Source organism: Siphateles boraxobius, unplaced genomic scaffold (genome assembly GCF_051911475.1).
Source record: "Siphateles boraxobius isolate OS27281-9 unplaced genomic scaffold, OSU_SipBor_1 103, whole genome shotgun sequence".
Taxonomy (NCBI): Eukaryota; Metazoa; Chordata; class Actinopteri; order Cypriniformes; family Leuciscidae; genus Siphateles; species Siphateles boraxobius.
In genome coordinates, this window is record NW_027508704.1 from 377806 (window position 1) to 393054 (window position 15249).

Consider the following 15249-nt stretch of genomic DNA (forward strand, 5'->3'; position numbering starts at 1 on the left):
TGATGATGTGTGTGAGTGCTGGTAGAAGTGTGGGAGTTATGGCTTGTAGAAGGTGTGAGGGGATGGGGTCTAGAGGGCAGGTGGTAGAATGACTGGAGAGGAGAAGGTTAGATACTTCTTCCTCGGTTAGTGGAGAGAAGGAGGAGAGGTGGTTATTGGCAGTGGGAGAGGTTGACCTAGGTTCCTGTGTGTGTGGAGGAGAGAACTGACTGCTAATGGTTGTTGTTTTGTTAGTGAAGAAGTTAGCAAAGTCATCAGCAGTTAAAGAGGAGATGGGTGGTGGTGGAGGTGGACAGAGGAGAGAGTTGAATGTCCTGAAAAGTGTTCGTGTGTTAGAGGCGGTGTTGATCTTGTTGTGGAAATATGAAGATTTTGCGGCATGAACATCAGCAGAAAAGGAAGAGAGCAGAGATTGGTACATACTCAGGTCAGATGTATCTTTTGATTTGTGCCATTTCCTCTCCATTGCCCTGAGTTTGGTCCGGTGTTCACGAAGAACCTCAGATAACCAGGGTTTAGAGGGGGTAGCGCGTGCTGGCCTGGAGGAGAGAGGGCAGATATTGTCTAAAGAAGAAGTTAAAGTGGAGCATAAAGTATCCGTTTGGGGTATTCACATCTAGAGATGAGAATTGTGAGGGTGAGGGAAGTGAAGATGACACAGCAGAGGAAAGATGGGAAGGAGAAAGTGAGCGCAGGTTTCGTCTGAAGGTAACAGGTAGGGGAGTTGGTGGAGTGTGGGTAGTGAGTTGTAGAATGAAAGTAATGAGGAAATGATCTGAAACATGGAGAGGTTTCACCAAAATGTTGTCAGTGATGCAGTTGCGTGTGTAGACCAGGTCCAGTTGGTTGCTTGACTTGTGAGTACCTGTGGTGATGAGCCGTTTGAGATCGAATGAGGCTAGGAGAGAGATGAAATCTGTAGCATACGGCCTCTCTAGATGAATGTTGAAATCACCAAAGACTACGAGTGGAGTGCCATCCTCAGGGAAAGAGGACAGCAGCACATCCAGCTCCTCAACAAAGCTTCCCAGTTGACCTGGGGGGCGATAAATGACTACAATCTGGATCTTAAAGGGAGTTGTAAGTGTAATAGCATGATATTCAAATGAGTTGTTATTGCATAGAGAAGAGAGAGTTGAGTATTTCCAATTGTTAGAAATGAGAATACCAGTCCCCCCACCCCTACCAGACTGGCGAGGGGTGTGAGAGAGAGAAAAGTTGTTAGAGCAGCAGGGGTTGCTGAGTCTTCTGGACGGATCCAGGTCTCAGTCAAGCCCAAGATATTAAGAGTTGAAAGAGATGCAAAGGCAGGAATGAAGTCAGCTTTATTGACTGCTGACTGACAATTCCATAGACCCATAGAAAGAGAGAGAGGTGTGTGTGTGGATGAGAGAACGGGACGCAGATTAGCAGTGTTGCGCTGCCTTCTGTGCATGATGAGAGTGCGTTGTCGAGAGACAACCGTAATGTATTGAAAGCACATGTTGATTAATGGAAATAGAGTACAAGTGGGAAGGGAAAGTGTACTTAAGTGCTTAGCTGTTGTCGTTGCTCGGTGGAGTCGCACAGGTAGAGTAACAGGTGTGTGTGTGTGTGTGTGTGTGCATATCCTATGCTAGATTCCGCCGCACACACACACACACACACACACACACACACACACAGCGTCTCGTGTCCCTCTCGCTCCTGTGTAACGCTTGTCTCCTCATGTAGGAGGCTCGATCTCACTCTCCCCGGCACCTCGAGCCCCAGTCTCCCACATCCAGCTCTGTCTTCTGTAGCTCAGACTGTCCTGTGTCCCTCAGTAAACCCCCGTGTTATGAGGAGGCTGTGAAACAGGTACACACACACACACACACACACACACACACACACACACACACACACACACACACACACACACACACACACAGTCTCCCACATCCAGCTCTGCCTTCTGTAGCTCAGACTGTCCTGTGTCCCTCAGTAAACCCCAGTGTTATGAGGAGGCTGTGAAACAGGTACACACACACACACGCACACACACACACGCACACACACACACACACACACACACACACACACACACACACACACACACACACACACACACACACACAGTCTCCCACATCCAGCTCTGCCTTCTGTAGCTCAGACTGTCCTGTGTCCCTCAGTAAACCCCCGTGTTATGAGGAGGCTGTGAAACAGGTACACACACACACACACACACACACACACACACACACACACACACACACACACACACACACACACACACACACACACAGTCTCCCACATCCAGCTCTGCCTTCTGTTGCTCAGACTGTCCTGTGTCCCTCAGTAAACCCCCGTGTTATGAGGAGGCTGTGAAACAGGTACACACACACACACACACACACAAACACACACACACACACACACACACACACACACACACACACACACACACACACACACACACACACACACACACACACACACACACACACACACACACACACACACACACACACACACACACACACAGTCTCCCACATCCAGCTCTGCCTTCTGTAGCTCAGACTGTCCTGTGTCCCTCAGTAAAACCCCCGTGTTATGAGGAGGCTGTGAAACAGGTACACACACACACACACACACACTGTCTTCTGTAGCTCAGACTGTCCTGTGTCCCTCAGTAAACCCCCGTGTTATGAGGAGGCTGTGAAACAGGTACACACACACACACACACAAACACACACACACACACACACACACACACACACACACACACACACTCACGCTTCTGCTGCGTCTGTAGAGCTTCTCTGAGCCGTGCATGACAGTCCCGCGCTTCAGGGAAACCCCTCTGACACTTACAGTTAGCTAGTGATGTAACGGATCACAAAACTCACGGTTCAGATCATTTACGGTGTTTGAGCCACCGATCGGATCATTTTTCGGATCAGCAAAAATATTTTTTTAGAAAATGTATAATAAATAACTTATTTATTACTTAAAGCTCACTTGAAGTATGCTGATACCACAGCAAAAACTACTAGCCTAGAGTTCAAACATTATTAAAAACAAATAGTCAAGTAATAAAATAAGAACAAATACACAAATTACAAGCAGAGATGGATACTATATAACAACATTACAAATTTTAACAGTAGTATTCAGGTACAGAATTTAATAATTAGGCCTAAATGTAAAATAACACGGATTTTTTTATTTATTTTTTTATTAAAAATAGGTTCATCTTTGTTAATGCTGTATTTTTTTGTTTTATTAACATTAATGACACAGACAACAGCAGGAATATTAGTCTACTGTCACTTTAAGACTGAATAAACTGACAAACATCCGGTTTCTTTCTCAACTGTTAATTTATGACAGAACCGAGAGAATACTTACCGAGGCGGTATTTAGACGTAATTATGTGTGTATGTGTCCGCTCAAGGGCAAACATAAACTTTTATTTTGCCCAGAACTAGTTTAAAAAAATTACTGCAGTAAATTACAATTGTATTGTAAAATAAAATTATAATCATTTTATTTTACACTACAAGTTACAATACTAATATTTATGTCTTCAATTCTTCGCTTACAAACGCTTTTATTTTGGAGGAATATTGGTGGAATGCTGTAAACTTCTGCCCACAAAAATGCAGTTAGATAAAGTGACCCCATCGAATGCCGCTTTCCACGATAAATGCACGATAAACTGGCAGCACAAGCAGACATTCGCAGTGTTTCTGTGAATCAAGACGCTCTGAGACGCTGAAAACACCGGCACGCGTGTAAATGAACACAGTGCTGCGCTTCCCTGTTGTACTCTATAGTGATTTCTGTCCTAAACATCTGCTAGCGTAACTACAACACTTCCAACACTTTACAACAAAAACCTGTTCATATATTTAATGTTCTCAAAACCGTATGGAAGCTCGTTTCCACCACAGAATATTTTTTTAACTTAACTTTTATCTTGAAATTCTGAGTTTATATTTCGTACTTTATTTCTCGCATTTCCGAGTTTAAACATTTCTTTAAATTCTGACTTTATTTCTCGATATTCTGAGTTTATTTCTCTAAATTCTGATTTTATTTCTCTAAATCCTGACTTTATTTCTCTAAATTCTGACTTTATTTCTCTAAATCCTGACTTTATTTCGCGATACTCTGACTTTATTTCTCTAAATCCTGACTTTATTTCTCTAAATCCTGATTTTATTTTTGTAAATTCTGACTTTAATTCTGTAAATCCTGAGTTTATTTATCTGAATCCTGACTTTTTTTCTCGTAATTCAGACTTTATTTCTCTAAATTCTGAATTTATTTCTCTAAATCCTGACTTTATTTATCTAAATCCTGACTTTATTTCTTGTAATTCTGACTTTCTCTAAATCCTGACTTTGTTACTCTAAATCCTGACTTCATTTTTTATAATTTCTGACTTTATTTCCGAGTTAAGAGATAATTAGAATTGTGATGGTGGAAAACTCAGAATTGTGAGATAAAATGTCACGATTAGTTTTCTATAGTTTTTCATGGCGTGGCGTAAACAAGCTTCCACAGAACAGGCGTTGAGCGTCTGACGGGTGTGCTGAAAGCGTGGATCACTGACCCGGTGTGTGTGTGTTGCAGCAGATGGTGCGCAGCCAGCAGATGGACGAGCTCCTGGACGTCCTCATCGAGAGCGGAGGTCAGTCTCATTCACACACTCAGATGTTGAGTTAGTGTTGAGTTAGTGTTTCACACACTCAGATGTTGAGTTAGTGTTCACACACTCAGATGTTGTGCCGGTGCTGAGTTAGTGTTTCACACACTCAGATGTTGTGCCGGTGCTGAGTTAGTGTTTCACACACTCAGATGTTGTGCCGGTGTTGAGTTAGTGTTTCACACACTCAGATGTTGAGTTAGTGTTGAGTTAGTGTTTCACACACTCAGATGTTGAGTTAGTGTTGAGTTAGTGTTTCACACACTCAGATGTTGAGTTAGTGTTTCACACACTCAGATGTTGAGTTAGTGTTGAGTTAGTGTTTCACACACTCAGATGTTGAGTTAGTGTTTCACACACTCAGATGGTGTGCCGGTGTTGAGTTAGTGTTTCACACACTCTGATGTTGAGTTAGTGTTTCACACACTCAGATGTTGAGTTAGTGTTTCACACACTCAGATGTTGAGTTAGTGTTTCACACACTCAGATGTTGAGTTAGTGTTTCACACACTCAAATGTTGAGTTAGAGTTTCACACACTCAGATGTTGAGTTAGTGTTTCACACACTCAGATGTTGAGTTAGTGTTTCACACACTCAGATGTTGAGTTAGTGTTTCACACACTCAGATGTTGAGTTAGTGTTTCACACACTCAGATGTTGAGTTAGTGTTTCACACACTCAGATGTTGAGTTAGTGTTTCACACACTCAGATGTTGAGTTAGTGTTTCACACACTCAGATGTTGAGTTAGTGTTTCTTACACTCAGATGTTGAGCTGATGTTGAGTTAGTGTTTCACACACTCAGATGTTGAGTTAGTGTTTCACACACTCAGATGTTGAGCTCGTGTTTCTTACACTCAGATGTTGTGCCGGTGTTGAGTTAGTGTTTCACACACTCAGATGTTGAGTAAGTGTTTCACACACTCAGATGTTGAGTTAGTGTTTCACACACTCAGATGTTGAGTTAGTGTTTCTTACACTCAGATGTGGAGCCGGTGTTGAGTTAGTGTTTCACAAACTCAGATGTTGAGTTAGTGTTTCTTACACTCAGATGTGGAGCCGGTGTTGAGTTAGTGTCTCACACACTCAGATGTGGAGCCGGTGCTGAGTTAGTGTTTCACACACTCAGATGTTGTGCCGGTGTTGAGTTAGTGTTTCACACACTCAGATGTTGAGTTACTGTTGAGTTAGTGTTTCACACACTCAGATGTTGAGTTAGTGTTTCACACACTCAGATGTTGTGCCGGTGTTGAGTTAGTGTTTCACACACTCAGATGTTGAGTTACTGTTGAGTTAGTGTTTCACACACTCAGATGTTGAGTTAGTGTTTCACACACTCAGATGTTGAGCTGATGTTGAGTTAGTGTTTCACACACTCAGATGTTGAGTTAGTGTTTCACACCCTCAGATGTTGAGCTGATGTTGAGTTAGTGTTTCACACACTCAGATGTTGAGTTAGTGTTTCACACACTCAGATGTTGAGTTAGTGTTTCACACACTCAGATGTTGAGTTAGTGTTTCTTACACTCAGATGTTGAGTTAGTGTTTCACACACTCAGATGTTGAGTTAGTGTTTCACACACTCAGATGTTGAGTTAGTGTTTCACACACTCAGATGTTGAGTTAGTGTTTCACACACTCAGATGTTGAGTTAGTGTTTCACACACTCAGATGTTGAGTTAGTGTTTCTGACACTCAGATGTTGAGTTAGTGTTTCTGACACTCAGATGTTGAGTTAGTGTTTCTCACACTCAGATGTTGAGTTAGAGTTTCACACACTCAGATGTTGAGTTAGTGTTTCTCACACTCAGATGTTGAGTTAGTGTTTCTCACACTCAGATGTTGAGTTAGTGTTTCTTACACTCAGATGTTGAGTTAGTGTTTCTCACACTCAGATGTTGAGTTAGTGTTTCTTACACTCAGATGTTGAGTTAGTGTTTCTTACACTCAGATGTTGAGTTAGTGTTTCTTACACTCAGATGTTGAGTTAGTGTTTCTTACACTCAGATGTTGAGTTAGTGTTTCACACACTCAGATGTTGAGTTAGTGTTTCTTACACTCAGATGTTGAGTTAGTGTTTCTTACACTCAGATGTTGAGTTAGTGTTTCTTACACTCAGATGTTGAGTTAGTGTTTCTTACACTCAGATGTTGAGTTAGTGTTTCACACACTCAGATGTTGAGTTACTGTTGAGTTAGTGTTTCACACACTCAGATGTTGAGTTAGTGTTTCACACACTCAGATGTTGAGTTAGTGTTTCACACACTCAGATGTTGAGTTAGTGTTTCACACACTCAGATGTTGAGTTAGTGTTTCTTACACTCAGATGTTGAGCCGGTGTTGAGTTAGTGTTTCACACACTCAGATGTTGAGTTAGTGTTTCACACACTCAGATGTTGAGTTAGTGTTTCACACACTCAGATGTTGAGTTAGTGTTTCACACACTCAGATGTTGAGTTAGTGTTTCTGACACTCAGATGTTGAGTTAGTGTTTCTCACACTCAGATGTTGAGTTAGAGTTTCACACACTCAGATGTTGAGTTAGTGTTTCTCACACTCAGATGTTGAGTTAGTGTTTCTCACACTCAGATGTTGAGTTAGTGTTTCTTACACTCAGATGTTGAGTTAGTGTTTCTTACACTCAGATGTTGAGTTAGTGTTTCTTACACTCAGATGTTGAGTTAGTGTTTCTCACACTCAGATGTTGAGTTAGTGTTTCTTACACTCAGATGTTGAGTTAGTGTTTCTTACACTCAGATGTTGAGTTAGTGTTTCACACACTCAGATGTTGAGTTAGTGTTTCTCACACTCATATGTTGAGTTAGTGTTTCACACACTCAGATGTTGAGTTAGTGTTTCACACACTCAGATGTTGAGTTAGTGTTTCACACACTCAGATGTTGAGTTAGTGTTTCACACACTCAGATGTTGTGCCGGTGTTGAGTTAGTGTTTCACACACTCAGATGTTGAGTTAGTGTTCACACACTCAGATGTTGTGCCGGTGCTGAGTTAGTGTTTCACACACTCAGATGTTGTGCCGGTGCTGAGTTAGTGTTTCACACACTCAGATGTTGTGCCGGTGTTGAGTTAGTGTTTCACACACTCAGATGTTGAGTTAGTGTTGAGTTAGTGTTTCACACACTCAGATGTTGAGTTAGTGTTGAGTTAGTGTTTCACACACTCAGATGTTGAGTTAGTGTTTCACACACTCAGATGGTGTGCCGGTGTTGAGTTAGTGTTTCACACACTCAGATGTTGAGTTAGTGTTTCACACACTCAGATGTTGAGTTAGTGTTTCACACACTCAGATGTTGAGTTAGTGTTTCACACACTCAGATGTTGAGTTAGTGTTTCACACACTCAAATGTTGAGTTAGAGTTTCACACACTCAGATGTTGAGTTAGTGTTTCACACACTCAGATGTTGAGTTAGTGTTTCACACACTCAGATGTTGAGCTCGTGTTTCTTACACTCAGATGTTGTGCCGGTGTTGAGTTAGTGTTTCACACACTCAGATGTTGAGTAAGTGTTTCACACACTCAGATGTTGAGTTAGTGTTTCACACACTCAGATGTTGAGTTAGTGTTTCTTACACTCAGATGTGGAGCCGGTGTTGAGTTAGTGTTTCACAAACTCAGATGTTGAGTTAGTGTTTCTTACACTCAGATGTGGAGCCGGTGTTGAGTTAGTGTCTCACACACTCAGATGTTGAGTTAGTGTTCACACACTCAGATGTGGAGCCGGTGCTGAGTTAGTGTTTCACACACTCAGATGTTGTGCCGGTGTTGAGTTAGTGTTTCACACACTCAGATGTTGAGTTACTGTTGAGTTAGTGTTTCACACACTCAGATGTTGAGTTAGTGTTTCACACACTCAGATGTTGAGTTAGTGTTTCACACACTCAGATGTTGTGCCGGTGTTGAGTTAGTGTTTCACACACTCAGATGTTGAGTTACTGTTGAGTTCGTGTTTCACACACTCAGATGTTGAGTTAGTGTTTCACACACTCAGATGTTGAGTTAGTGTTTCACACACTCAGATGTTGAGTTAGTGTTTCACACCCTCAGATGTTGAGCTGATGTTGAGTTAGTGTTTCACACACTCAGATGTTGAGTTTGTGTTTCACACACTCAGATGTTGAGTTAGTGTTTCACACACTCAGATGTTGAGTTAGTGTTTCTTACACTCAGATGTTGAGTTAGTGTTTCACACACTCAGATGTTGAGTTAGTGTTTCACACACTCAGATGTTGAGTTAGTGTTTCACACACTCAGATGTTGAGTTAGTGTTTCACACACTCAGATGTTGAGTTAGTGTTTCACACACTCAGATGTTGAGTTAGTGTTTCTGACACTCAGATGTTGAGTTAGTGTTTCTCACACTCAGATGTTGAGTTAGAGTTTCACACACTCAGATGTTGAGTTAGTGTTTCTCACACTCAGATGTTGAGTTAGTGTTTCTCACACTCAGATGTTGAGTTAGTGTTTCTTACACTCAGATGTTGAGTTAGTGTTTCTTACACTCAGATGTTGAGTTAGTGTTTCTTACACTCAGATGTTGAGTTAGTGTTTCTTACACTCAGATGTTGAGTTAGTGTTTCTTACACTCAGATGTTGAGTTAGTGTTTCTTACACTCAGATGTTGAGTTAGTGTTTCTTACACTCAGATGTTGAGTTAGTGTTTCACACACTCAGATGTTGAGTTAGTGTTTCTTACACTCAGATGTTGAGTTAGTGTTTCTTACACTCAGATGTTGAGTTAGTGTTTCTTACACTCAGATGTTGAGTTAGTGTTTCTTACACTCAGATGTTGAGTTAGTGTTTCACACACTCAGATGTTGAGTTACTGTTGAGTTAGTGTTTCACACACTCAGATGTTGAGTTAGTGTTTCACACACTCAGATGTTGAGTTAGTGTTTCACACACTCAGATGTTGAGTTAGTGTTTCACACACTCAGATGTTGAGTTAGTGTTTCTTACACTCAGATGTTGAGCCGGTGTTGAGTTAGTGTTTCACACACTCAGATGTTGAGTTAGTGTTTCACACACTCAGATGTTGAGTTAGTGTTTCACACACTCAGATGTTGAGTTAGTGTTTCACACACTCAGATGTTGAGTTAGTGTTTCTTACACTCAGATGTTGAGTTAGTGTTTCACACACTCAGATGTTGAGTTAGTGTTTCTTACACTCAGATGTTGAGTTAGTGTTTCTTACACTCAGATGTTGAGTTAGTGTTTCTCACACTCAGATGTTGAGTTAGTGTTTCTTACACTCAGATGTTGAGTTAGTGTTTCTTACACTCAGATGTTGAGTTAGTGTTTCTCACACTCAGATGTTGAGTTAGTGTTTCTTACACTCAGATGTTGAGTTAGTGTTTCTCACACTCAGATGTTGAGTTAGTGTTTCTTACACTCAGATGTTGAGTTAGTGTTTCTTACACTCAGATGTTGAGTTAGTGTTTCTCACACTCAGATGTTGAGTTAGTGTTTCTTACACTCAGATGTTGAGTTAGTGTTTCACACACTCAGATGTTGAGTTAGTGTTTCTCACACTCAGATGTTGAGTTAGTGTTTCACACACTCAGATGTTGAGTTAGTGTTTCTTACACTCAGATGTTGAGTTAGTGTTTCACACACTCAGATGTTGAGTTAGTGTTTCTCACACTCAGATGTTGAGTTAGTGTTTCACACACTCAGATGTTGAGTTAGTGTTTCTCACACTCAGATGTTGAGTTAGTGTTTCACACACTCAGATGTTGAGTTAGTGTTTCACACACTCAGATGTTGAGTTAGTGTTTCTTACACTCAGATGTTGAGTTAGTGTTTCTCACACTCAGATGTTGAGTTAGTGTTTCTTACACTCAGATGTTGAGTTAGTGTTTCTTACACTCAGATGTTGAGTTAGTGTTTCTCACACTCAGATGTTGAGTTAGTGTTTCTTACACTCAGATGTTGAGTTAGTGTTTCACACACTCAGATGTTGAGTTAGTGTTTCTCACACTCAGATGTTGAGTTAGTGTTTCACACACTCAGATGTTGAGTTAGTGTTTCACACACTCAGATGTTGAGTTAGTGTTTCACACACTCAGATGTTGAGTTAGTGTTTCACACACTCAGATGTTGTGCCGGTGTTGAGTTAGTGTTTCACACACTCAGATGTTGAGTTAGTGTTTCACACACTCAGATGTTGAGCTCGTGTTTCACACACTCAGATGTTGAGTTAGTGTTTCACACACTCAGATGTTGAGTTAGTGTTTCACACACTCAGATGTTGAGTTAGTGTTTCACACACTCAGATGTTGAGTTAGTGTTTCACACCCTCAGATGTTGAGCTGATGTTGAGTTAGTGTTTCACACACTCAGATGTTGAGCCGGTGTTGAGTTAGTGTTTCACACACTCAGATGTTGAGCCGGTGTTGAGTTAGTGTTTCACACACTCAGATGTTGAGTTAGTGTTGAGTTAGTGTTTCACACACTCAGATGTTGAGTTAGTGTTGAGTTAGTGTTTCACACACTCAGATGTTGAGTTAGTGTTTCACACACTCAGATGTTGAGTTAGTGTTGAGTTAGTGTTTCACACACTCAGATGTTGAGTTAGTGTTTCACACACTCAGATGTTGTGCCGGTGTTAAGTTAGTGTTTGTGCTGTGATGTCCTCCTCCTTCTTTTTAAAGAAATGCCAGCTAACGCCAAAGAAGAGCCTCCTGTAACCAAAGTTGTGCCTCACCTTACAGTTTCCCCGAAGTTCCAGCACCGGCACTACAGTCACATGTGTGCGTACGAGCCCGGAGACAGCCACCTGGAGGCGCTGCTGAGCCGAACACACACCGACACACACTCCGACACACACTCCGACGAGGCAGGCGAAGGATTCAACGACAGACTGATGATGGACACGCCTGTGATGGGGAAGATGGAGACTCAGGGACTCGGGATGACCTTCACAGACTCGCCTTGGGAAACCATGGAGTGGCTGGATCTGACTCCGCCAAACTCCTTCCAGAATCAGAACGTTCTTCCTCTCACCGGACCAAACATCTTCAACACCGAGTTCCTGGACGTCACCGACATCAGCCTGAACTCTGCCATGGACCTGCACCTCGATCACTGGTGAGGAGGAACCGGTCCAACAGGAGTCATCGACACTTCTCTCACAATTATGAGATGTTAAATGAGTAGTTCACTTCAGAATTAAAATATCCTGATAATTTACTCTCCCCCATGTCATCCAAGATGTAGTAGTAGTAGTATTTATTTTTCCCCATAGGGAAAGTACTTTGCAGCAAGCTCACACAGACATTTAAAGAATCACAGTTGGCATATCTAAACCATAAATTACATTGAGATAATTTAAGATAACCAGACCAACTGACCATCTATCAACACTAGAAGAAGAATTTAAAAATCGAATTGCTTATGGGGAATAAAAGATAGTTTGTACTGTCAGCCAGTAATTCAAAAGCATAAGATAAAGGATGCCTCGTATCATTCACAATGATATTAGCTTTAATGATATTCATTCTTTCTTCAGTGGAAAAGAAATGAAGGTTTTTGAGGAAAACACTCCAGGATTTTCTCCATATAGTGACTTCAATGGAGTCCAACGGGTCGAAGGTCCAAATGTGAGTTTCAGTGCAGCTTCAAAGTCTCGACACGATCCAGCCGAGGAATAAGAGTCTGATCTAGACAAACCAGCGCACATTTAGAACTAAATAAACACTTATATACTTTATAATCACTAATGCAGGTCTTGCACGAGCTGTGATGCAACACACATTACGTAATCAGGGTGAAAGGTCAAGCTTGACGTAGGCGTAAGAACCGACCCAGTGTTTACAAACCCAACGTGCAAAGACTGAGTCAAACGCCATTTACAAAAATAAGAAATAAAAGGTAAAACAACCATGTCGGGCGATTTTGAAGTTGGAGGAGTAAAAGAGTTTTTAAGCGCTATCCTACATTTCTGAACCGGAACACCGGGACCTTTTAATGTAATTACGTAATGTGTGTCGCATCGAAGCTCGTGCAAGACCAGCATTTGTGGTTAAAAGTTGTAATGCTCAGTCACTTGCAAAATAGTAAAACCAACATGAAATAGAATCGTGATTTTCCTGAAAAAAATCGTGCTATGATATTTTTGCCATATCGCCCAACCCTCTTTTCCTCTATTTATTTTCGACTGAAGAAAGAAAGTAAATGATCAGGACATTTTAATTCTGAAGTGAACTAATCATTTAACTTGTGATAGTGACATAAACTTGAAATTCTCAAAAGAAGAATTGAGAGATAAAAGGTCGCATTTTCCTTTTTATTGTGTTATTCCGTGCAGAAACACACTTCCACAGGAACGGGCCGACGCCAACGGTCCGGATTCAGGAGTGTTTTGATGCTGTTTTAATCACGCTCATCAAGACTTTTACTGGTTTGACTCTGGATTCTGCGTAAGAACGTTTGGATGACTGGAAACAGAGAGACGCTCTAAACCCCGTTGGATTCGAGCTGGGACGTCCGTAAATACACTAGAAGTGTGGTGTGGGAAAAACACAGTAATGCATCACACTAGTATAATATCACCTGTGCTACTGTAAATATTAATACACACTTCACAGCTTGAGCTTACCGTAGTACGTGTCACGCTTTCTGAGATCATTTCCTGTTCCTTCCCCGTCATCATCATCATGATGTCATTAATTTATTAAGGAAGTGCCAACTTTTGGTTTTTACTCTGCTTTACGTGAGAGTATTTTCTCTTTATATTCAGAAACACAAAACACATAAAATCTCAACTCTTCATAATCACTGGAGAATTATTCTCGGGTCAAAAGATGTTTGGTTTTTTTAATAAAAAAAGACTGTTTTATATATTGCGAACATCTTTCCCAAAGTCTGTTTTGCATGATTATTATTATTATTATTATTATTATTACTGCCACCTCTGTTATTTTGAACATTCGTTATCTCTTTTTTTAGTTGTTTTCTTTCTCTTTTGATGTATTTATTTCTACCTTTTTTTTCAATTGGCATATTTGACATATTTATGAGAAATTCCTTTTTATTAAAGACCAAACAATGAAGTTTCTGACAGTTCAGAGTGATGAGGCTACCGTTTATGGATCTGTCATTTAATCTTCCTCAAACGACATGCACTGCAGTTTTAAAATCCCCGATTCTGTCAAATACGCCACAGTATATGAATCTTAAACCACCATCTGACAATCAAGCCGCGAGTGATTCCCAGCACTTGTGAAAAAGGAAATCTATAATATATAAGTTTAACTGTGAAAATGTATTGTTCTTTTTGTCTGAGGCAAATTTGGGACTTAACTTGTTTTTTGATCTTTTGAAATAAAATCTTTAGTTTAGGACTTTAATACTGGTCACTGAATAAATATTAGCTCACCAAAAGCTCAAACTGTGAATAGATTTTCTTATTTTCATGAAGCTGGTCAAAGATGTTTAGTTTTTCCTCCAGTCTCTAATCATATTTCACACCACTGATGCCTTCGACTCCATGTACAGACTGTGTGTGTGATCTCTGTCGAGCCGTGAAGCCTCACACACACATGAATCAGAGTTTTATATAAATACTTCTGTAAGCAATAAACCCTGAGCTTTAGATGCAGAATGAATAAGCATTAAGGGCATTAAAGACCAACTACATGTCTTATATATTCAAGAATCAAGTTTTGATACGAGACTCTATTTTTACACATCATTGTAGATGCAGATTATTATAAAACTGTAATGATGTTGGAAGTCCAGAAACAATCCTAGACATTATTAAGCAGTTTCATACAGTATTTTTTAATGAAGGTTAAATGTGTGTGTGTAAAGTTGTATGTAGAGTTGTGTAAAGAATGTCACGTCCTCTGAAAGATTTTATTTTTCTATGTTTGCAGCCCAGATCGATGTTTTTCTTCCTCCTGATGCTCAAATGTTCACGTGTGTCCTGATTTCTTGTTCTTTTGATTTCTCCTGGGGAAAATATATACGTATGACAAAAAGCTTTTGTATTGCTTGGCCACTGAACAGCGTTCCAATATAAACTGTCCCAGTATTCGTCTACACCGCTGTATTACTGTAACGAGAGTTCAATAAACCATCATGAAACAAACACCAGTGTCGTCTGCTCGAACAAAACTCAATGCAAACGCTGAGGAAAACATACATGAAGCAGTCATTGACCGTACATGCATGTTAACAGACACAACTATGGAGTAATTAATGCAGTAGAAGTACTTTTCATTGTTATTTCTCATTAACTAATGCTAAAGTCTCCCTGTGGTGAAAATCCAGCGTTGTTTAATGTTGTTTATATGTCTATGTGGTGTTTTTAATACGCTTTAAGACAAACCATGTGTAAATTCATAAGTCGACAGCATTGCTGAGTATTTTCTCCTTAAAACTGCAGTGAACCAAAGACAGTCTCAAAAACACGGTTTGAAATCGCTGGTGTTTCTGACATCACAAACTACCTTGTAACCAATCAGATCAACGTGTGATCGTCAACGAGTGGATCTCTGAGTGAGTGAGTGAGTGGAGGCGGGGCTCATTTGCATATTCATAGAACAG

The 15249-nt window shown here is 40.6% G+C and overlaps 1 protein-coding gene across 6 annotated transcripts in view; it reads left to right on the top strand.

The window, feature by feature from the left end:
* The window catches only part of myocd (myocardin), a 62706-nt gene extending 47915 nt beyond the window's left edge, over positions 1–14791 (top strand). Inside the window, exons 12-15 of one of the 6 annotated variants that reach the window (XM_077245702.1) lie at positions 1714–1839; positions 4604–4661; positions 11352–12424; positions 12708–14791. In XM_077245702.1, coding sequence (XP_077101817.1) covers positions 1714–1839; positions 4604–4661; positions 11352–11791 — 624 coding nt within the window. In that variant the 3' untranslated portion in view covers positions 11792–12424; positions 12708–14791. Of the gene's footprint in view, positions 1–1713; positions 1840–4603; positions 4662–11351 lie in introns of all 6 variants that reach the window. The other 5 variants (XM_077245703.1, XM_077245722.1, XM_077245713.1 and 2 more) reach the window with 5 other exon arrangements.
* The last annotated feature ends 458 nt before the right edge of the window (positions 14792–15249 follow it).